Source organism: Diadema antillarum, unplaced genomic scaffold (genome assembly GCF_040938485.1).
Source record: "Diadema antillarum isolate AM-2024a unplaced genomic scaffold, OU_Dant_1.0 seq00000043_RagTag, whole genome shotgun sequence".
Taxonomy (NCBI): Eukaryota; Metazoa; Echinodermata; class Echinoidea; order Diadematoida; family Diadematidae; genus Diadema; species Diadema antillarum.
This window is the reverse complement of record NW_027271155.1, coordinates 488,149-512,267: the sequence shown is the minus strand read 5'-3', so window position 1 is coordinate 512,267 and position 24,119 is coordinate 488,149. Positions and strand designations below refer to the sequence as shown.

General features: G+C 37.0%; 2 protein-coding genes across 2 annotated transcripts; both read left to right on the top strand.

Annotated features, from left to right (window-relative positions):
• Window positions 1-281: 281 nt before the first annotated feature.
• Window positions 282-2,892, top strand: LOC139725473 (protein SPEC3-like). Its single transcript, XM_071636548.1, has 3 exons — window positions 282-573; window positions 2,110-2,292; window positions 2,775-2,892. The coding sequence occupies exons 1-3, from the start codon at window positions 282-284 to the stop codon at window positions 2,849-2,851; spliced, it is 552 nt and encodes a 183-aa protein (XP_071492649.1). The 3' UTR covers window positions 2,852-2,892.
• Window positions 2,893-9,556: 6,664 nt separating this feature from the next.
• Window positions 9,557-18,403, top strand: LOC139725467 (protein SPEC3-like). The gene is made up of 3 exons (XM_071636544.1): window positions 9,557-9,911; window positions 12,506-12,688; window positions 17,886-18,403. Exons 1-3 carry the CDS (start codon window positions 9,737-9,739, stop codon window positions 18,026-18,028), a joined length of 501 nt encoding a protein of 166 aa, XP_071492645.1. The 5' UTR covers window positions 9,557-9,736; the 3' UTR covers window positions 18,029-18,403.
• Window positions 18,404-24,119: the final 5,716 nt, after the last annotated feature.

The following is a 24,119-nucleotide window of genomic DNA, read 5'->3' as shown; positions in this document are numbered from 1 at the left end:
ACTCTTTCATCAATAGCTCCTTCCATCAATGTATGTCCGTGTTGCTTGGTGTCTCTAGGCAAACAGCCTCCCTTCATTTGCATACTCCACAGGGTTCAGCGAACAAGCACTAAACACTCCCCACGCTGTTGCGTGGACACGGGGCGACAATACAACACAGGCGAAGTCGATTTTACTCCTCTCCGCGCCTTCGACCTCATCAGACGCGCTCCCGACACGGTCTTGGAATTTACTCACTTTCACTCGCTATCGTCTTCAGGAAAAAACTTTGATCTTTCAAGATGGCTCAAGTGCAGCCTATGCCCGGTGCTCCCCAGCAGCAGGCGCCGCCACCGCAGTATTCGCAACCCGCCGCAGCCCCACCTCCGATGGGATATGGCGCCCCTGCTCCAGCCAACAACAACAACATGATCAACAACACCATCGTTATGGCACCCCCAGCGGCCCCGGCACCGACCACCACCGTGATCGTGACAGAGAAGAAGGACAACGCATGTCGAGCTGCCATCCCCGCCATGCACATCGGTATGGCCGTCTTCTGTCTGCTCCTCAACATCTTCTTCCCCGGCATTGGTAAGTTTCACTCTTTAAAAAACTCCCATTTAAATCTCCACTTTGCTCATAAAAAAATCGCCGTTAAACTATAATAAAATCCATTCGGCTAACCACTCTTACTCGTAAAGGTAGGCCTACTGCTCACATCAGTTGCTACCATACCTTTCTTTAATTGCAACTTTACCCGGCGTCTTAAATGGTTGATCCAAAGAGCAATTTGTAACGCCATCAAGTGGTTACGGATTTAATGCCACGAACGTGTTGATCGCAGCGTTATTTGACACTCCCAAACTCATCAGAACCAAACGAGTCGAAAATATTCAGTAAAAAGAAAGTATACAGGAAGAAATGGTAGGAAAGAGGATGCAGAATGAGAGCACTAGAGAAAGCGACAGGTGGAAATAAAAATTGGTGTGGGTTCGTTGCCGTTGGTAATCAGAAGGGGGAGGAAAACCGAAAAAAAAAACCTTATAGCAAGAGTACCCGTAGTAAACTCATGACATTTACGATGGAGAAAGAGATCTTAAAGAAGCGACGATTATGTCAGAATATAACCCCGAGGAAAAAGCAAAGGGAAATTTGTGGCTGTTTAAGCGTATCTTCCATGTTGCGTTTCAATGGCTTCTCTAAATACACCTATCCCCAGCAGGGGAGCTATTCGTGTCTTTGTGCTTCGTAAAACCCCATTATGTGACACCCTTCACTCTGAGAATCCGGAGCCCTATTCATCGAAACCTAATCAATTTGTTCAGAATTACCCAACCTTATCTCAGGAGCGTTCGACGAGAAAGTGTGGCTTACAGTGTCCATAGTGACCGCGCATAAACTGTCAACACGATCGATACGGCGCCTATAGCAACCAGGCAATCGCTCGACTCGCGCACAATTGGATCGCTCCGCCATTGGCGCTACGATGACGTTAATTGGAATGCTATTGTTAAGGAAAGGTGGGGGTTGTGGGGGACTCTATAAGCTATACCAGACACTCCAGATTACTCCAATGCAAATAAAGTATTATTTCTTGAAGCAGAATTGTTACAATGTCCTTGTCCTGTAGCCCCCCCCCACCCCCCCCCCCCCCCATTTCACCCAATACGTGAATGGCTCAACCACAGTGAATGCAGGAAAGCAAAATTTTAGCTTTATCCATCCGGAAAAAAGCCATCTCTTTGAATTCATTGTCATATCAAAACGAATATGTATATTACACATTCTCGATTATCATTTGAAGAGTTTGTTCGCAAATCCGATAAGTCCATTTTTGAAGATTTTAAAGTACGGTCTCTGTCATAAAGTACAAAATAACACCTTTAAAATGATATATTGGTCGCTACATATAAAGTTATATTTTTGAAGTTATGGTCAAAAGAAGCAACAATTTTCTTATTATTCTCTTTATTTTTCTTGACCTTCAATCGCAAATATCTCCATTTGGCAAGTATGGACTTATCGGGTTTTTTTGCGTACAAACTCTTCATTTTCTTCTTTGTACACTTTTCCCGATGAAGTTGATTTATAGTTATCATTTTCGCTTTCGCTTCGTGTTTTCTGCAGGCACGATAGTGGCCGGATTCTCCGTGTTCTGCTGCGGTAACCCTGGTCAAGATGGCGCAGGCAAGGTGGGAACAATGTGTCTCAACTTCTGGGTTGGTCTCCTGCAGCTCGGCACAGTTTGGTTCTTCCTCCTCGGCTGGATCTGGTCCATCATGTGGGGAGCTGCTATGCTGGGCATGTCCGGTAAGTGTCAGCTCCGCGTCGGCTGGTTTCTCGATGCCATCCAGTCGTTACATCACCACTAACCCATGTGCTCTCATAGCGCCCTCATACGGTCCCTACCTAATGAAGAGACTTTCAATCAGAATTCCCATGGGCAACATGACTTTCTCTTGTTAAAGACGTTACATATCACGAATATATCAATTATTAGTAGTCATATTCACTAACACACCATCTTTAGTTATCTCTTTTTATTTCAGCTTGCCCATATTGATGATGAGTTAATATCAATAGTAGATCACGATGATCATCCTGGATAGGGGAACACGAACTTAATAGTTTTGTTACAATATCAATAAGATTTATCGTCAGTAAAATATGCAAACATTCTTTCAGAACTTGTTTACATTTACTTTTGTGAACCAATTGCATAAAAACATTGCAAAGATATCCCATGACACTCAACTTACTATGGCATTTCCTTTCCTTTTCCTATTCTGAAGCCGACTACCACTCCGATGGTGGCGGAACCACTGTTGTCACCACCGGGGCTGGCGGAGCAACGGTCGTGAAGGCTTAAGGAGCCAACAACCAAAGTCGTTATCTCTTCAACGCGGGATTTGGGGAAAGCAGCAAAATTAACAAGAATATTTGAACAATACATTTCGAGAGAAGACCTGACGCATTGCTGCTTCCTTCACATCCGGGTTACATGGACAGGACCAACACGAGAGGGCGGACTTTGTTTAACACTGCCATCGCGTCGATGTTCACCACTCCTTGAAGAGCACCCTTGCCACGACCTTTGATCTAGCGTCGTGCGGACACTGTCCTGTCGCTATCACCCTCTCACATCATATATACAATATTTTCATACTGCGACGAATAGTTCATGTGTGTGTTTACCTTGTATGCTATTTGCATATCTGATTCGAAGGCTGAGTGAAGATTTCAGAATGATGAGTTCATACAAGTGATTTCTGATAAGATTCTGCAAAAAAAAAAATATGTAATTTAAAGATTGCAACATTTGTATGAATTTCGTTGTCTTGCAATGCTCACTGCAAAAGAAAATACCAATTTCTCACGAGCAGACCGACAGTGCGTGCTTGTATTCCCAAGACGGACTTTTACTCAAACTTATGCAACGTAGTTATTGGTTCCATTTCATCGGGAGTGCAACATCATTCTCCCTGTGTGCTGATTCGAGCTACTGCTTAGACTGCAAAATGTAATATAAGATGAGTTCTATTTCCCAAGCATTTTGACAGCCGAGGCTTGTGATATTTTTATGTACTGGTATGTCTTTTCGTCAATGCCGTTACTTTCATGACAGTAAAGCATTAGACCGAGGCTTTGTAGGATTGTGTATATATAACATTGTAAATATTCTAAGTTCGGTATCACTTCTATGCTGTAGGCAAACTTTGAAAAAAGCTATTCCCGGTGTCAGAAATCATTTTTATTTTTCCTTTTAGAAAACTTCCCGAAGATACTTTTCATAAGTTATTGAGTGGTAATTGCCTTCATTGCCATTAGAATATATCATTATGTACCAAATACAAATACCATTACATGCTGTATAAACAATACCATTTTTAGTCTCTCCTGATCAAAATTCCGTCCACTAAATTAAATGGCACAACCTTGCACAGGGAATACTGAAATGGTTTTAATTTCATTTTTACTTTAGGCGTAGGAGCGGACGATAACAATAGGTGGTCTGGCTGTGAAGAACGGGTATAGAATACAAGCGGCCGGCGTTGTGTCCCGAACGTGTGTATATCACCTTGTGTGGCTGATTCTATTACTGCCGGAATCCCACGGCCCTGTTGTCTTTCATTTTTATTGAAGTTTGTCATGAAAATAAATGTACACTATTGTGTATTATCTTTTATGTAAATCAGACGATACATCTTTCATCATTTTGGCACGTCTGCTAGTAAAGGTGCAGTATGCGAGTGATCGTGTCCTTGCAATGTTTGAGTTTGAGGTTTTATGTTTACGTGTGAGTGTGAGGTGTATTCAAACTGTTTGTATGCACGCGTGGAGATGACTTCTAAACTTTTTTAATGACAATTTGTGTGTATACACCATGGAATGACTCAAAAATGTTTCCGCAATACTGGTGCATGGACTGTTTGTGTAACCAGCAGCCTTTCTTTTCAGATCTGGTTTTTTTTTCAGTGCTAGGTTTCTTGAATGGACAAACGCAGACAAGCATAGTATCATAAACCTATCCCGCAATACGCATAACATAATATCTCATTCAACAAACAGATCATCAATAAGAGCTGACGGTATTCAGTATGTAAACAAATCAGCTTAGGGTGTCGCATAATGTGCGTGTGTGTGTGTGTGTGTGTGTGTGTGTGTGACGTGTTATACTTGTGTGTGTTTGATTGCGTGAAATTGTTTACAATTCAACTTTATTGAGGGGCAGGGGTATGCCAGCTATGAAAAATATAACTCGGCATCAAGTAGATTAATTTAATAGCAATAACCGCGATAATGTATTGCAGTTCTGATTACTCGTCATATTTTTACGATGATGATTTTACTCGTCTCCAATAGTTATCTTTGATCACCAAGAGTAAATACACAAAGGCCACATACTTTTAAAATTGGGTATCTGACAGCTCTTTGTGTCTCCATACAAGAGCTAAGAATGAATCATAATGTGATGGCTGAAAATGGAAAAGGACAATGAATGCATCTACAGTATGTCCCAAAAAAATTACAACGGGGCCCTCCGCAATGATATCTTTAAGAATAGTGAATCAATCTAAGTACAAATTCAGGGTATGAAACTATAACTCATTGCCCACATCTTACAGAAAATCCCATTCGATTTGCTTCAGTGGTCAAAGAGAAATACGGAATTTTGTAGACGATGTCGGGAATCTCTTCTGTCCAAATTCTGTCTATTATTCACACACAAGAGCATTGAATTGCTAAAATTGGAAGAATGAGACTCATGACATGCTTTAGAACAATCCACATTTCTCTGTGACCGCTTAACCAAATTGATTGGGGTTTTCTGCAAAATAGAGCTAAGATGTTATATTTTAAGACCCTGAAGTAGCATTTAGACAGGTTGATCATATTGGGTGCTATCAATTCGAAAATCTGATTGTAATTTTTGGGGCGACTTACTGCAGTATGTCCCCCAAAAAATTACAATCAGATTTTCGCATTGATAACGCCCAATATGATTAAATTTCTAAATACTACTTCAGGGTCTTAAAATGTCACATTTTAGCTCTATTTTGCAGAAATCCCCATTTGATTTGACTAAGCGGTCACAGAGAAATGTGGATTGTTGTAAAGCATGTCATGAATCAGATTCTTCCGAGTTTAGCATTTTGATGATCTTGTGTGTTAATAATAGACAGAACTTGGACAGAAGAGATTCCCGACATCCTCTACAAAATTCCGTATTTCTCTTTGACCTCTGAAGCAAATCGAGTGGGGTTTTCTGTAAGATGTGGGCAATGAGTTATAGTTTTATACCCTGAATTTGTATTTAGATTGATTCACTATTCTTAAAGATATCATTGCGGAGGCCCCCGTTGTAATTATTTTTGGGACATACTGTATAAACTGCGTGAGAGCAGCCGCTGCTCTCCAAACGCTACAGTTCTTTGTGACGTAACAAAGATTTGACATTGTATACAACCTCTGTATGGTTAACTATTGATTTCAAATCTCTGCTTTAACCAACCTTTCTCTTTAAATCACTCCATATATATATATATATATATATATATATATATATATATATATATATATATATATATATATAATATATATATATATATATAATATATATATATATATATATATATATATATAATATATATATATATATATATATATATATATATATATATATATAGCATGTTTTAATTTTCTTTCCCTTTCATCAACCAGTCACTTTCTTTATCACAATGGAACAAATAGGTAACCTTGTTTCGTTATATAGATTTTATTTTTAAAGCGTACTGCCAACTTCCCCGCTGTTGGGGTAAGTTGTGACAGCACATGGGGGTAGGCCTATACTTTGTTGCAATTTAGAAAGTATGGATCAATCGGGTAAAAGCATATCTGATAATGAATGTAATTAACAGGGATCTATGTTAATGGATATTATGTACCTATGTGCATGTTTGTGCATATTTTTACACTGTATATGTGTATGTGTGTATGTCTGCTTGTCTGTCTTGTGTTTGTGTGTTTTATACTCCCTCACATCCTCTGATGGGATGTTACACATTAAAACGCGGATGGATATGACTTACAATCACAACATTGATCATGAATAAACGGGTTGAATTGAGTTTACTCTTCACTACAATGCGAGGATACTTCACGTCGAAGTAATGACATTAAGCACTGAATGGTGATATAAATAGTTCAATCACGCAAAACACCAGTCTTTTTATAACATCTTAATACCAGTACTCCTATAATAGATAATGATGTCTGAAAAATCCCATGACGTTATAAGGCCCTACATCAGACTTTCTGCAAGTAACAATAATTAGAGGACAATATAACTAAACTTAAATTTAATGGCGTAAGTTATTACACCTCAATAACGATCAACAGATATGGGGCAAGTTGTTACCGTCTCATTACTTGACCGATATATACGTATTTCAATAACTTAAAGAGGTGTGTTCAACAAACACTCAAACAAAAAGACGCACAACACACCTCTTTCACTCACATACCCATACTTAAAGGGGATGGCTAGTAACTGATCAGTGGGAATCAGTGGGAATGCCGGGGGATGATTGTTCAAATTCTTGTGGGATTTATTTAAGAGTACATTATATATCTGTCGTTGTGTGAAAATTATTTGCTTCAGAACGGTCTCATATTCAAGTAATGTGCAGTTTAATGCCCTGTCACTGTATACAGGCATGCTAGCCTGGAAACATTAAACTGCACATTACTTGAATATGAGACCATTCTGAAGCAAATAACTTTCACACAACAATAGACAAATAATGTACTCTTAAATGAATCCCACAAGCATTGGAACAATCATCCCCAGCATTCCCACTGAATCCCACTGATCAGTTACTATAGCCATCCCCTTTAACTGGAGATGAATGGTTTTAATCAAATAAAGGAATATCGATTATTTTGAAATTTTATCCAGAGAGGTGAAAAAGCGTGTGTGCGTGTGTGTGTGTGGGGGGGGGGGGTTTCACCACTCCATAGGGTGTTCAGGCATGATGGAATTTCGCACGCAAATATCATTTGATATTTTGATGTGATATAACTTTAAACGCCGTCTCTTGTTTAAATTTTAAGAAAATGATCATGTAACAACTTACCGGTGTAATAACTGGACCCGATCTCCCTCATATTCTTATGATTTTAAATTTCTGCATGAATTTAGAACTAGTATCCATATCAACGCTGTTTATGCTACTATTATCGAATGTACGACATTCGTTCTATTCCTGGTATGTACACTCGTTTCATTTTTGGTTTCTCTTTCTGTATAGATCCATTGCATCTAGAGGGGTTTTTCATCTCTTTTATTCACTGTGCTCACGACATTCTTGCCGCAACGTAGGGGTATTTACAAAAAGCCTGAGGCAAACATTTTTTGTTATAAAAAAAAAAATGAGTTTGCAATTGCAGTCCATCTATCATATTATGAGTCTATAGACGATAGGCAAACATTCTGACGACTGTCTGGACCAATACTGTTCCGTTGGGCCAAGTGCAAGAATTTCCTCTTGACAAGCCCATTGTGTATTGTGTGTGCGTGTAAGGGTGTGGGTGTGTGGACCAAAGAGATATATACTAATAGAGGACTCACTCACCATTTACAGTGCGTACAAAATAAAAACGGGGCCTTGGTTTCATACAGTGGCGCGCGCGCATGAAAGAGGTCAATATTATTCACAGAACCCCCAACCCGGAAGCGCCCCTGGTAATGCAACTATAAGGCCAAAGCTTTGGAGCTGGGGAAGGGCTTGTAAAAATCCTTCTAATTTACGCCTACAAGAAAAATTATATTTGTCTATGTACAGCGACATTACATTACAGAGATATGTTCCTGACATGTTTACTGTGTTTAGATAAAAAAGAGCTTGCTCTAATGTGAAATAAAAACGAGCCTTATAACGCGATGCCTTTGCCTATTAAACACACTATGGATTGTTGTTCTATCTCAGAAGAAATTTCTATACATAATAGCCACTGAATACGGTGCAATGCTAATTTCAGTTGCCCCAATTAATAATACATTGTTTTGTTTCTTTCTTTTCTATGTGATTTTACAAGCATGAATGGCGATACACATTTTCCGTGTACGTATACACATTGTCCGTATTGTATTCTTCAATACAATAACGTTGTTTAGAATAAAAAGTTTTCCTTTTATTTATTGTGTGTAGGGTTCTTTATGTTGTTCAGTCAACAGGTATTACCGTCATATTGTCAATGATATAATCTACATTAGTATTCAAGGCAATATAAACTTCAATGAAATATAAATGGACGCATAGTTTATAAGGTTGTAGAAATATTCTTTGATATTGACTACCAATTACACATGTCACATAGAAACACTACATAGATATACATATCAATGCAAATACTCACACATGCACAATACATGTTTACAGGAGACAAACATTATTCAAGGTACTCGTACCAGAAAGAAAATAAGCCATGGGATACACGCTATTATACGTCATTCTTGAGGCATATTATCATTGCATATGATGAATGCATTGTGCACAATGTTATGGACTATTAATCATGCGTGAGTCACTTGTAAATGTTTATTTGTTCTGCTTACTGCGTATATAGCAGGAACGAAAACATTAGTGAATGCTGAAAAGAATTGCATACAGAAGGACCTAGGTTTTAAGACAGCTGATGTCACCTAAACTGAAGAGTACAACAATATTTACTCAAGCAATAAGGGCAACTGAATTAAAAGTGCAAACCAAGTGGAGAAAAATCCATATCTCTCAGTGTTGGCTGCGTGGTTATATGTGCCATTTTTTTTCTTCAGATCCGTAAAAATGGAGATAACAAGAATCCTTGAAAAAAATTGCTTTGCTTTGCTTTGCTATTTGCTTTGCTTCGTTAGTTATTTCTTTGCTTATGGCGGCGAATCGTTCATTCGGCTCCGCCTCCATGCGCGCGCGCGTATTCTAGTACAGGATACAATCTCTTTGGTGTTGAAAAAGTGGAACCTCTCCTATACCTACTCCGCGCCCTGATCATGCTGTTGTGAAGACTGTTTTTCTTGTCTCCAGTGAAGACTTTTGTGACTTGTTCCTTGTCAGGTAATACACGAATCCCACCGTATACCGTCTAGTTTGCCTTCGTGCTCGCTGGAGTACAGACCTTTTACACAGACGGTGTTGCTGGTATCGTTTTGATCTTGTTTCTTTCTTTCGAGAAGATTATTTTCGTGGACAGAAAAATGGCGCAACCACAGACCCACACTGTTACGATGGACCAGCAGCAATGGCAACCAACGACACAGACCGTGATCGTCACAGAACAAAAACCAAACGCATGTCGAGCAGCGATACCCGCAATGCCTATTGCCTTGGCTGTCGTTTGCTTGATTCTTAATATATTCTTACCTGGAATAGGTGAGTACGAGGCTCTTTGGTATATGATTATATAATAATATCAATATATGTTTTTTTAATGTAAATGATGATAATGATTCATAGGATTTGTATGGAGCCATAATTCATGTCCGTTCAAAAATTAAAAATTGGCATATATTCAAAGAATATATATATGTGTATATATATATATATATATATGTATATATTATATATATAGATGATAGGTTCTCTTGTACTTTACACACAATCGTAATGAATCAAGACAGAATTACTGTCTTAATATTTCATCTTTAAAGAAATTTTAGCTAAAGTTCCAGCTTACTTCATTTTTGTACACTAGTCTTGTGAAACTACACAAAATGTAATAGATGAACACCAAGTTAACAATGAAAGTAACAAAATCAGAGAAATGTAATCTTACTCATGACATAATAGAGACATACAGGTGGATAAAAGAAATAACATATCTATACATACGTGTGAACATTTACAATGTGTATGAGACCGCCATCAATAAGCGATGTGCTTGTTTGACTCCAGAAATATTAAAAGAAACGACATCTTATTCTTTCAATATTTCGATATCTTTGTGTATAAATATTTTGTGAAAGGGACTCCATACTCGACGAAGTGAATGAATAACTCAATTAAGGGAAAATGTATTTTTCGATTTAGATAATGTGATTGATAAACCTACTGAAATGCGCTCGAAAGTAAAGATCCAAACGTACAGCAAAAATTTTCATAGAAACGTTCTGTATCTTTATTGTTTCTGGTCTGCATTCAGCTTTTTCGGTGATATTACGATACAATGTGCTCCATTAGCATGTCTATTATATACTTGCTGATATCAGGTGAACACAGAATGAAATTATGCATATCAAAATTAGAAAATTTTGCTTTCCGGCTATATCCGACAGGCAAGCTCATATAATTTTGTCTCCATCATAAAGTACACTGATGATAGCTTATGTGTGGACAATAATCCACACATTAATCGTCTTATAACGGAAAAATTTATACTGATATGCCAAAAGTCGTATATCGATGTGGTTTCATTTTTTTTAAACTTTAGTATCAGGAGAGCTTTGTTTGAACTATCAAAATGTCGTATACGAGAGTGAATGGGTAAACATGGACTTTGAGCGATTTTTATGTGATGAAAAGGGAGTCGTTTACAAGCCGTCACACCAGTTGTCCAATAAATCTACAAATGGAGTAATTGCTATTAATAGCAACGCGCATTTTACCGGTCGAGCATCAAGGCCCCTATATAATCACAAAAGATGTATAAGATAGCAGTTCTTGATGGAATGCCAACTTCCCGTAGCAACAGCCAATCACGAAACGGGATTCTTGTCTTTACCATTTATAATATTTGTCCTTCAAGCATGCAAGAATTGCTTTTGTAGAAATTGTTATCATTACTATTATTCTTATGAGGCCCGGAAGTTGGCTCATTCATTGCAGATAATAAATTTAGTAAACTATCATTGGTTTGGGTTTTCACGAAGCAGTCCAACTTTTACACAGTTCAGATTCAATACAGCGAGATCGAAGCTGTCCAGTTTGCAATGATGGATTGAGAAATACGAAACAAAATATGCTTCAAAAGATCAATTCTCTGTACTTGGCATTTTCACAATTCATACATACGACGGTGATAGGTAATTTGAAATGCAATATAGACAAACAAACAATGTTGTGCATCGGAAACATTTCGTAAAGAGAAATGGTTACGCATTTCGTTATTTCAAAGGTTCTTTATTCCGAATGTTCGTTAATCAGAAAATGAAATAAGGTTCGTCAATACCGGACGTTCGTTGATTCGAAAACGTTAGTAGGCCTACGGACCTTTTTCTTGTTCATTTTCGGATTGACCAACCACCATACTTTATTTTCACATTATCGAACCTTCGGAATAACGAACCTCATTATATTTTCGGATTTACGAACCTTCTAAATTAAGAACCTTATTCGGACTAACGAACATCCCAACGTAGTGGCGCGCTATATTCCATGCAGAATAGTAAGTTAGACATAGAAATGATTAAATGGGACTGAAGTAATTTTCTTGAGACAAGGGACGTTTGCTTAGAAAATAATACAACAAATTTAAAAAGAGCAGCAAACAAGGAAAGCTTATATAGGAATTCCACCTGAAATTACCAGAGGTGGTACCAGATTCGGCCTCGGTTGGTTCAAATGTTACAGTAATCGATCCACGATTAATTTATTGCGGATTGACTACTCCTTTCAGCCATTACTCTCCCATATCCTCGGACCATGCAAAACAACATGCAATTTTATCTTCTAGAGCTCGTTATTAAGGTTCGTTATTCCTAAGGTAAGTTAATCCGTAAATAAGATATAATGTTCGGGGTTTTTTTTCCGACTGGTCGTTTATCGGTATACAAAATGTGATTTCGTAATTCCGAAGGTTCGTTATAGTAGCTATACACACTTTTCTTTTTCTTTTTTCATTTTCGGATTCCGAACCTTGTTTGATTTTCTGATTACCGAATGTTATTTCAGTTTCAGGATTGACAAACATTCGAGATAACGAAAACATCGCCCATTTTTATCAACGCCAGTTTGATCATTTCTTGCAGGTACCATAGTGGCCGGCTTCAGCGTCTTTTGCTGCGCCAATCCCGGTCAATCTGATGAGGGCAAAGTTGGCACCATGTGCCTCAACTTCTGGGTGGGGATACTCCAACTGTTCTTGGTTCTAATTTTCTTCATTGGTTGGGTCTGGAGCATCATGTGGGGTGTGGCCTTCATCGCCCTGTCCGGTGAGTATTGGTATCCCTTTCTATGCCAATGAGTCAAATATGCACAAATTTCACACAAAAACTTGTGGTCAGGAAATAAGCATGACACACAAAGGCTTAAAGGGATCGTATAGTTTTAGTTGAGACTTAACTTCACGTTTTTATCATCTTTTTTTTTTTTTTGGTGAGATTGTTAGAAACCTCTCATGAAATATGAAAGAGCATGTAATTCCATGAGGATTTCAATGTTTATTTGATGAAAATTGATTTAGAAATGGCTGAGATATCCAAAACAGAGTGATCCTAATAAAGTGTGGGACCCACATTTCATTACTATCGTGTTGTTTTACTTTGATTTTGGATGTTTCAGCTATTCCAAATCTGATTTTCATCAAATAAACTTTGAATTCCTCTTAAAATGGTATGCGCTGTACTATTTCATAAGTGTTTTCTTGGTATCTCGCGAAAAGGTTAAAGCCTAATTTTCATCTCCACCAATACTGTACCATCCCTTTAACATACTTGGAGAGTGCATGTTTCTAGGGTGAGGAGTCAGCAATTGATCGCAGTATAGACTGGTTTACTGACATACTTAAATTTATGGACATTTCTTCCGTCCCGGCGTGCAGTGACTATAGCTATTCTATTAGCTTATACCTCAAAATTACTTGTCAGTACTCGGAATCCAGTTTGAACACATTAGTTGTTTAAAACCTCGGGCAAGTTTTCAGGCAGTCAGGTTGTCAAGAAAAATCATTGTCAACCAGTGTCAAGGCGGACTTATCACACACAAAGATTCTTCAACGAATGAAGCAGAAAACGACTTCTGTGTAACTAAATTCAATGCTTGAAACACTGTCGCCAGTAGCGACCTCAAGTTGAATTTTCATCGCAAAAATTTTTAATTCCAGAGCACATCAATGAAAATGCTTATACCATTTAACATCTTCGATCTTTCAACAATGAAATTGATTGCTATTTGGTTTAATTTCAATGACTGATAGACACGACATTCAGGGATTCGTTTATTTTAATTTGATCTATGATTTTACCAATACTATTATGGTAATTCACAGGAATTTTCATTTAAGGTTTCCGCCCAATTCTATATCGCTCTCATTCAATTTTGTGAATAAGCATTATGATATACGAGCGATTCTACATTGCCATTTTACTTTCGATTCAAACTTGCTTTCAAGAACTTTAATTTTCAGCATACAATTAGTTTGGGCAAAATAATGTATAATCATTTCTGAAGTGATATCATTCAACTTAGGAACAGATCTATTCTATTTTGCGACATAATATCTCTATTCAATTTTGCGACCTGATATCTTTTATTCAAATTTGTTTATGGCGTAAACATCATGAAAACAAGTTTCAGTTTCGTTTTCAAGAATACCTTTTTGCATTTCCACCTTTCAACTCCGTACAACATTTCTAAAGTACATCCGCCGTTTAACGTCTTGATTTCTCTTGTTCTATTTCTGCTGGGTTTTGCTTCGGTCAACTTTTGCTAACTTGATGATCATGACATCGAAAAATCAAGTCAAAAGTATCAATCTACAGTTTCAATATTGTTAAAACAGTGGTTGACACTTCATACATGAAGCCAGTATGATTCACTTAGGACCTATGAAGGCCTACTTTGAAGGATGGGGTGGAGATGTACAGTTACGTAGTATCTTGTTTGTCATCTGTCTATTTTTCAGAGTATCTTTACTAAACTTTAGCACATAATTATGACGAAATATGCTTTTTACCTCTGCCAGTATGCTAGTAATAGGTGAAACCTATATACGGCAGGCGGAGGTTGTTTTGGGTGCCCTGTGTTTGTCAGCCTTTTGTCTGTTTGTGTACATGATATCAACTCGAGAACGGATGAACGAATTTCTACAAATTTTGTTTATATTGAAATAAGAAACAATGAAAAAGAAGTAAAGAAATTATTTAATTTGGGGGTCATGAGGTCAAAGGTCATAGGATCATAAAAGACCTAAAATAAGCTTATTCTCCCAATAACTGAGGAACAGATAATCGAATTTTTACCAAAGTTTCAGGGTGTGTTTATAATGACATAAGAAAGAAACGATCAAATATGGGAGTCATGAGGTCAAAGGCCAAAGATCATAGGGATTATAAAGTGCATAAAATAAGCTTAATCTCTTAATAACTCAAGAACGGATGAACAGATTTTCACCAAACTTGCAGACTGTGTTCATAATGAAGCAAGAGAGAAATAATCTAATTTGAATGTCATGAGGTCAAAGTTCAGAGGTCATAGAATGATAAAGGACATAAGATAAGTTTCATCTTCCCATTACTGAATTGAATTGAATTGAATTGAATTGAATTGAATTGAATTGAATTTAATTTAATTTAATTTAATTTAATTTAATTGAATAACTGAAACTGCACCGGTCTTACACTCGAGACACAGTAAACAGTTCCAGCATATTTATTTTCATATTTCACATGAGATATACATTTCATCGAAATACACTAAAAAGAATACAAACCAAGCAAGATACAAGATATGTTATAAATCGGGTTATGGACAGAAGGTGTGTCAGCGTATATAATGTACATAAGACAATTCTCTATAACTTGTGAAATATGATGGAACCGCAAAAGCAAAGCTTGTAAACGCAGGTTCTAAGAAAATATACCAGTGTAAATTTGATATGCATTCAATGGAGATAGGACACAAAGTAATTATGACGAAACTATATAAAAACTAAATTATCAAGGTACAAAGGAAAAAGAAAATAAAAGAGATGAAAGAGAAAAGAAAAAAAAACAAGAACCCAAAGAATAACAACAGGGTAAAAAAAGTTAATATAGCATATAGATACACAAGTATATACACACACATATCTAGAATCAAATTCATAACGAGTTCAATATGTTACTACTGGTACGGATGCAGTGATTATATAATGGGAGCATAAACCAGAAGCAAACAATCATAAACTGCAGGTTGATTCATCATACATTAGATAAGGATACTGCAGATAACATATCAAAGAAAAATTCTAATCAGACAGGTTATATTCATTTATTAACTTTGATTTCAATTTTTGTTTGAATATAAACATACTAGAGCAATTGATTAAGTCGGTGGGAAGATCATTCCAGAATTTAGGTCCGGTAAAAACAATTGTTTTTTGAGCAAGGAGTGTACGAGTACGTGGAAGGTGAAATGAATCTCTTTGTCTTGTTGGGTAAGCATGGACGGCATAGTTTTTCTGAAACATGTGGGTAAATACGTCAGGCAAGCCGTTGGCTGATAACTGAAACATAAATGTGCCTAAGTTATATAAAAACAAGTCAGCAACCTTAAGGAGTCTGTTTTCAAAGAAAAAATGATTCGTGTGACAATAAAAATCCGCTAGATTAACTGAACGAATAGCCCGTTTTTGTAGTTTGAAAATTTTATCAATGTGTAATTTGGCACAGTTGCCCCAGGCAAGTATACCGTAACTGAGATAGGGTAAAACAAGCGTTGAATATAAATTTTTTAAAATATACTTGGGAAAAAAATGTTTTAGCTTATTTAAGATCCCAGTATTTCTCGAAAGCATCTTAGACAAATAATCTATATGATATTTCCATGTTAATTCATGGTCAATATAAAGACCTAAAAATTTGGACGATTCAACTTGAGTCAAACAATCATTATTCATTTTTATATCGCCAGGCAAATGCGTAACGGAGTTACTAAATAACATATAAACAGTTTTGTTTACATTAAGAGATAACTTATTTGCTTGAATCCACATTTGAACCGACATTAATTCTCTGTTCACTACTTCTAAAAGAGTTGTTGGATCTCGATGTGAAAAGAAAATATTAGAATCATCGGCAAAAAGAAGAAAAGATAAAACATTATTACTCAACAATGGATGACCAGATTTTCACCAAACATATTGTATAAATGTCGCTATACCTCTATGTTTGTGTTGAAGATACTGTTTTGTCCCTTAACCTTCAACCCTCACAACCGGAAAGCCAGGGCGATTTTTTAGATCTAAATCCTTCTACATACACGTCGATTGATGAAATCGTGAAATCGAACTACCACTATTAAAGACCACTTAGTGCATGTTTGTCTGATTTTCCTTCGTGTTATGAATTGTGTTTTCCTGATTATTAATGTACTCAGTCAATTCAATTAGAACTATAAAGATGGAATATCGCTTAAACCTAACGTGATTCCTTGCCACATGTTTTCCCTCACACATTTGCCTGCGTTTTAGAGAAATTTGATTTGATTTATCTGATTTGATTTGATAAATTTACCAAATGCACAGGACCTATACATAACACACATTAGTTTGTACATGGAATAATGTCATACACGTTTTGTGTGGATTGTCAAGTCTGGGTGGGTCGTCCAGTAGATAAAACTTACACATGACCTGTAAAGAAAATCTTTACAGAATTTATGCATGTTCAGTATAGGTTTCTTAGTTAGGGGTATGATAGGAGGAGAAAGAAAGTACGAGAAATTGAGAGGAAAATTAGAAGAGGGATACTCTACATCATGATAGTTAAAGGTATATACGAATTTGATAATTCTGGCAACATGGAAGATTCGTTACTGTACGTGATGTATACGCAAACAAAATAAACATGAAATTCCTACCTGGGGAGCGTTGCAGGCAAGAACCATACAACTGGTATTGCTTAAATACATTTAAAAAGAAGGGCATTTTTACCTGTTTTCCAAAACTGTGTTTTGTTTGGCACAGTTGTTATCTTGTATTTCATGTGAAAGAGAATTCCCGATATCAGGATAAGCATGTCTCATGGATCAGTGGGCAAGGGATGTTCTTGGATTTTTAAGTGCGCGTTTGTAGATGTTCTGGTTGGATAACTATGAATAGCTGAGTTCAAGTGGTACGTGCTTGACAGGTTGGTGGGGAGTTCGCGGGAATGGAATCTGTACATAGATACAGCACTTTGGAGGTAATGAATGTCTTGTATATACCGGTAGATGTTCATAATATCCGATTTGGTCTATAGATGTACACTTGTGCTTGTGTGTGAATGAAATTCAAACAAAGAACATCATCAAAAATGTGTGTGTGTGTGTGTGTGTGTGTGTGTGTGTGTGTGTGTGTGTGTGCGTGTGTGTGTGTGTGTGTGTGTGTGTGTGGTGTGGTATCTATAGTTGTTGTTTTTTAATGGCTAATTCATCTTTCCCCTATTGCAGCTGATTATCATAAGCACCCACAAACCACGACCACCGTCATCCAATCTGGTGGTCCAGTCGGCCCCCCTGGACAAATGGCGCCTCCATACAACCAACCACCACCACCAGCAGCCTACGCCCAACCACCACCAGAGAAGATGTAGACACGAGATGGATGGATCGAATCCTACGACCAAATGGGGTCTTTTAAATAATTCTTTTAAAAAAAGAATAAATCATATGATTGACATTAAATACGTGAAATACAATTTGATGTCCAAATCTCCACGAGGTGGGCTCCTTGATGAGGATATGGCATTATCCTGACTGTCATGGAAAGTTTGGAGGGGGAAAGGCAGAGATGAAGGAGAAAATTGATAAAGAATAACCTCAAAGAGGAAATATGCCTTCAATATATCAAGAAAAGAAAGTGTAAATCACTTAGATGAAGTGATGAACAGATTCAGTTGTGTTTTTAGACTTACGTGGCAGAACACTTGATACAGAGTAAATATACAGACTACACGTAGATCCGAGATGCAGTGTATTATAATAAAGTAGCAAATTTTTCTGTATGTCGGTACGTGTTTCATATCTTCCCTCTTATAACAAACACAACCATGAAGTTGTAAAATTTCTGTCCATGATTAGCTTTGCAATTGATGTCGAAAGGAGTCCCAGAGAGAGAGAGAGAGAGAGAGGGAGAGAGAGAGAGAGAGGGGGGGGGGGGGGGGGGGTGGGGGAGGGAGAGGGAGGGAGGGAGGGATATGACCAAAAGAGGAGGTGAGTTAGGGAAATCCCCAGATATGGTTGGGACCTTTTTTAACTTGAATGCCCTTTGAAATTGATATTGAATTATGAATAAAAATGTCAAAATGTCACAACAAGCCTTGCGATAACTGCCACAACGTGGTGTGTTCTTCTTTCAAAGCCATAGTCTTTCTAGCCTTGTACCCAACACAATGTTTGTTTGCTTGCTTTTATTTCTGTACATTTTATCCAGAAATCTCGACAAAACTATAGCAATAAAATCATGAAGAATACTTTGTTAATACAAGATAGTTATAAAAAAAATAATTATATCTGTACTTGTATGAATCGCAGCTTTTCGAACGAATATTCTTGCATGCTTTTATAACAGTATTTATGACAAAGTCATTTCATCTGCTAGAACAGATAGGAAAAAATAAACACACACGCAGGAGACCTTCATCATAAAGCAAAGTTTGACTGCAGATGGTGTAGCCTCTAAGCAATCGAAAATATATAAAGAAAATTCATATCATATCATTCGGTACTAGTATGTATAATATGCGCCCTATGTTTGTATTATTGTGCGTCAATTCAATTATGTGTTTGATAATGGTGGTAGAATCATTTTGTCGGTCGTTTGTTTGCAAATGAGCTAAAACGTTTCTTGGATATTGTTCTTGTTTCTTTCCTTGATGTTAATTCATTTCCATTAAACCATTAGTTCTTCCCTACTGAAGTATAGAACAAACTTCGAAATAGTCGATTAGGGGATGTAAGAACATTTCTGTGTTTTATATCTGATCAGCTGTATATCATCATAGTGTATTTGAAGAGGCCTTTTATGCAGCTTGTTGCGTATTCTATACTATAACTATGTCTTCGGTGGTCCATAGTCGTTTTCTTCTGTGAGCAATTCGTATTTGCAAGGGGTATAGCATTGTTGTAATAGAAATTTAGTTTTTATATGAACATATTGTATGCCTCATCGACGTTAATTTCAATAAGAACACTTTCCCACCAGTCTTCCTGTGGCAATAATTCATGATTTAGTGAAATTTAGTGTTGCGTCATAATTATAACATTGATGATTTCCTTCATTCTTTATCTTTATTTTTGGAATTTAGACTATTTTGAGGATTTGGTTGAGAACAACACGTAACAAAGGGCAAGTGGTTCGATATATCGTAACAAAGAATACCATTGGTATTTTTGTGACATAAAAGAAATGTTCACATTGATTGTGTTCGCAATTTATAGGCAGAATGCTGGTACAATGCTGGTAGAATGTATACGTGTTATGTGTTGTGAATGAATAAGGGAATGATGATACTGATAAAGATTTTATATTTTGATATATAGTATGATTATTTTCAGTGTCAACATTGTCATATCATATTATATTATACAATATTATGAAATTGTGTCAATATTGTAAGCTCCAACATCCAAGCGAATAAATCTCTTTTTATTGAGATCTGAGACTGATATCTCGATCTAGAAAAAATACAAAATTATCAATATTATTGCTTGGGGGTCTGCTAATTTTTCCCACAAGCGCATTTTTGTCGCTGTCCTGTATAATTCCAATAAATACATCTTCAGTATAACTTAAGTGTGTCAAACGGGCGATATTGATTTCTTTTGATTATTGTATATTTGACATCTATTATACCATCTCCCACATTTACAATTTTCAAGAATTACTGCACAGGAACATTATCCAAATTAAAAAGTGTTAGACATGCGAATGAAGAAATTTCAATGATACATAAATGTAATATTGAAATGGATATTGGGGATGACAAGCAAGAAGTAATTACAAAATAAATATATAGTAAACATTTTCACTCAGGCCCAAGCTTTGATGTTTAAAAAAAGCAGAAATAGCTCTGCTATTTTATTGTAACACTCGAGAGACACTTTTACTGAAATATCCCTCGTATACTTCGGCATAATATTCTAAAAGTAACAAGAAGTAACACAATGATGATATGAAAGACATGAACACTGTATAAGGACAAACTCGTGTGAACATCAACAAAGACACATAGTGAAGCCAAGCAAGGAACAGCTTTGAGAAATTGAACGTTTTATATGTGGTGTTATTATGCATGCCTATATTATATAGGACCTACAGTACTGGGCACGAAGCAATGAATTACAAAGTGCAAAAAAAGGGGGGCTAATCAAAAGCAGTTTTTGTTGGAATTCACGGGGTCTTTTGGCCAAACATTGGGGCACAAACTTTGCATTGTACAGATATTTGGGCAGGTATTTGAGAAATGCATACACCTGCACACACATTTTTATTTCATTTCATTTTTATTTCATTCCCGACGAAAGTATACAATATGACAATTGCTTATAAACAAAGTAAAATACAATGTAACTTTTGCATATTCAAATGAGATTTAAATGTACGTCATTTGTTTACAATGAGACAAGACATACTTTCCAAGATGAAAAAATGCATGGACAAACTGTAACTGAATTGTAACACACACACACCCACACACACAGATATATATATCATACTGCTTGTGAGTGAGGCTATGTGTGTGTGTGTGATGAACATAATTATTTTTGTTTTATCTATATGTTGTAGACAGGTATTGGCCTAACATATCTCTTCACTGTTTCCAACTTCAGGCTCCGTTATGGTAGTATGATATGCGTTGGGCATCTTGTCATGGGGTTGGGGGCACATTCCCAGTGGCCAATCCCCCTCCCCCCCCCCCCCCCCCCCCAACACTCCACACATACGCCAATGACAGCCTATGACTATATAAATCTGTCCTTGCTTTGTCTTTCAGTCGAACTGTTTTTCGGTCTCTTCAACTCTTTCCTTCTTTTATATCGGCCTTGGATCACAGATCTCTGTACTGGACAATATCCTTCCTATTATCGTGGACCCATAGACACGATAGATGCCAAGTTCAAAAAGTTTTTATGGGTGAGATTTTCATGACTCAGCGTCTCGGCGCACGAGCATGTGCGTGAACGAGGGAGCGAAGCGACTGAACGAGGGGAGGGTGTGGGAGGGGGTGTCCACCCTCCCACGGTAGGGAGCTTTGTCAATTCTTAGCTCTTAATGGTGTAAGCTGGTGCATACTTAACTATTTTTTACTTATTTTGAAAGACAAAAGGGAAATATGCCTTCAATTGCAACTCTCACGTTAATCCTTTAAGCTATACGCACCCGATGCGTGAGAAAAATGGGTGCCACGAGTGAGATCGTGAGACGGACCCTAAATGCTTGAGTCTCACGCAGAATGCGTGAGACTTGGTAGCTCTGTGGACCTAACGTAGGTCCATGCTAGCTGTTACATCTGAGAGATCAGTGCCCTCAATCCATGGTCGTTCAGTTGGTTTTTGTTTTGTTTTGGGTTTTTTGCCTGTTGATGGCGCCCTTCTCTTTCGACCCAACAAATCACATTGCTCTGGTTTCTGTTACAGCCAGAAACCCTCTCTTCACTCTATTCACTACTAGTATCAACGTTTATCGATATGTAAATGTTTATCATCATGATCTGTATTACCTAGAGACGTTCTTAAGGAAAGCTGCGCCAAAGATTGACAAAATCAGACAAAACGATCAAATTATTTCAAATACAATGCAAACAAGCAACAAAACATCAAGGAGAAGATAAATTTATTCACTGATTGTATTTCATACTCGGCCTACACCGCGGGCACCTTTCATGTATTTGTTAAACATCTTAGCAATTGCTTTTATCATCAAATAAGACCCTTTTGTACTTAAATACGTACACAGTTAGGCAAGAAAATTGCATGCAGGAAAATACAGTTTGCTGTATGTTGTCTGTCGTTAGGAAACGAGAGAGAGAGGGAGGGAAATAAGATAAAACAGTTATTTATACCCATTAAAGGAATGCGTGGTTAAAGGACAAGTCCACCTTCGTATACATGTGAATTGAATGAATGCAGCAATATTAGTAGAACACATCACTGAGAGTTTGAGGAAAATTGGACAATCCGTTAAAAAGTTATGAACTTTTGAAGTTTCTGCTCAATCACAGCTGAAAGAGAAGACTACTATAATAGCTTGTGATGTCACATACGTACAACGATATAAAGAAAATAAAAAGAGAATTTCACAAAACTTTATTTTTTTTATTTAAGTGCACGTTTCTTCGACTTGTTACTGACGTATGTTAAGGGTAATATCATTTCCTTTTGCCTTCTGAAAGAAAGAAGTCGAGTGTTCCTTTGCTATGCGAGAAAAGAGAAAATATGTTTAATTTTCTTTATACTTTCTTTATAACGTTGTACTCATGTGACATTACAAGCTATATCAGTCTTTTCATCTAGCCATGACTGAGCAGAAACGTCAAAAATTCATAACTTTTGAACGGATTGTCCAAATTTTCTCAAACTTTCACTGATGTGTTCTACAAATATTGCTGCACTCACTCAACCCACATGTCTATGAAGGTGAACTTGTCCTTTAAAGGGTCAGAGGGGTGTGCAGGGGGTGCAGGGTCCGACGTGCGTCCGATTAAATTCCCTAGCGTCTAGTGTCAACTTACATTTTTCTGTCAAGGAAACTTTGGTCTAAGTTAATGATGTGTGTTGGTCAAGGGGAGACTGTCTTGTGAGGCAAAAATGACATCTCAAATTGGGAGTGAGGTTGCTTTTGATATCACTTCGCTTAGTGAAAACATGTATAGGCCTACAGCTTAAGAACTGTTATTTCGTTTATTTGATTTGAATATATTTGTAATCATCATTTAAGAAAATGTGCACCCCCTGTACACCCCTATATGACACCCCCTTGTTTAGCCGGTACATTTATTTTCCTCTCTCTTTCTCTCGTTTCCTATACCAACAGACAACATACAGCAAACTGTATTTTCCCCCTATAAGACCAACTTGAACATCATAATTTTATAATTCACTTTGAATAACTTGAACGAAAGACACAATCTACACAGACCTCCGTCATTATTAAATATGTGATGCTTTCAGTGGCAATGGAAGTCAAGTGACTTAAAGTCCTAAAATGGATTCACAGTTCATATCAGGAAAATATGAAAAACATAACTCGATAGACGAGAAGATACGAAATTGTCATCTAAATATTTTGACTTTGCGTATAGTGACATGTCCCCTTTCTGCTTGTGTGTGTTGTGTGTGTGTGTGTGTGTGTGTGTGTGTGTGTGTGTGTGTGCGTGTTTGTTTTTTCAATAAATAGATGAAGAGTTTGTTCGCAAAAACCGATAAGTCCATTTTTGAAGGTTTTGAAGTACGGTATATATCTGTCATAAAGTACAAAATAATACCTTCCAAATGATATATTGGTCACTACATATAAAGGTACATTTTTGAAGTTATGGTCAAAAGAAGCAAAAATTTTCTTATTATTCTCATTATTTTTCATGACCTTTAATCGCAAATATCTCCATTTGGCAAATATGGACTTATCGGTTTTTGCGAAGAAACCCTTCAGATGTTCGCAGCAATAGTCCGACAACAATCAAC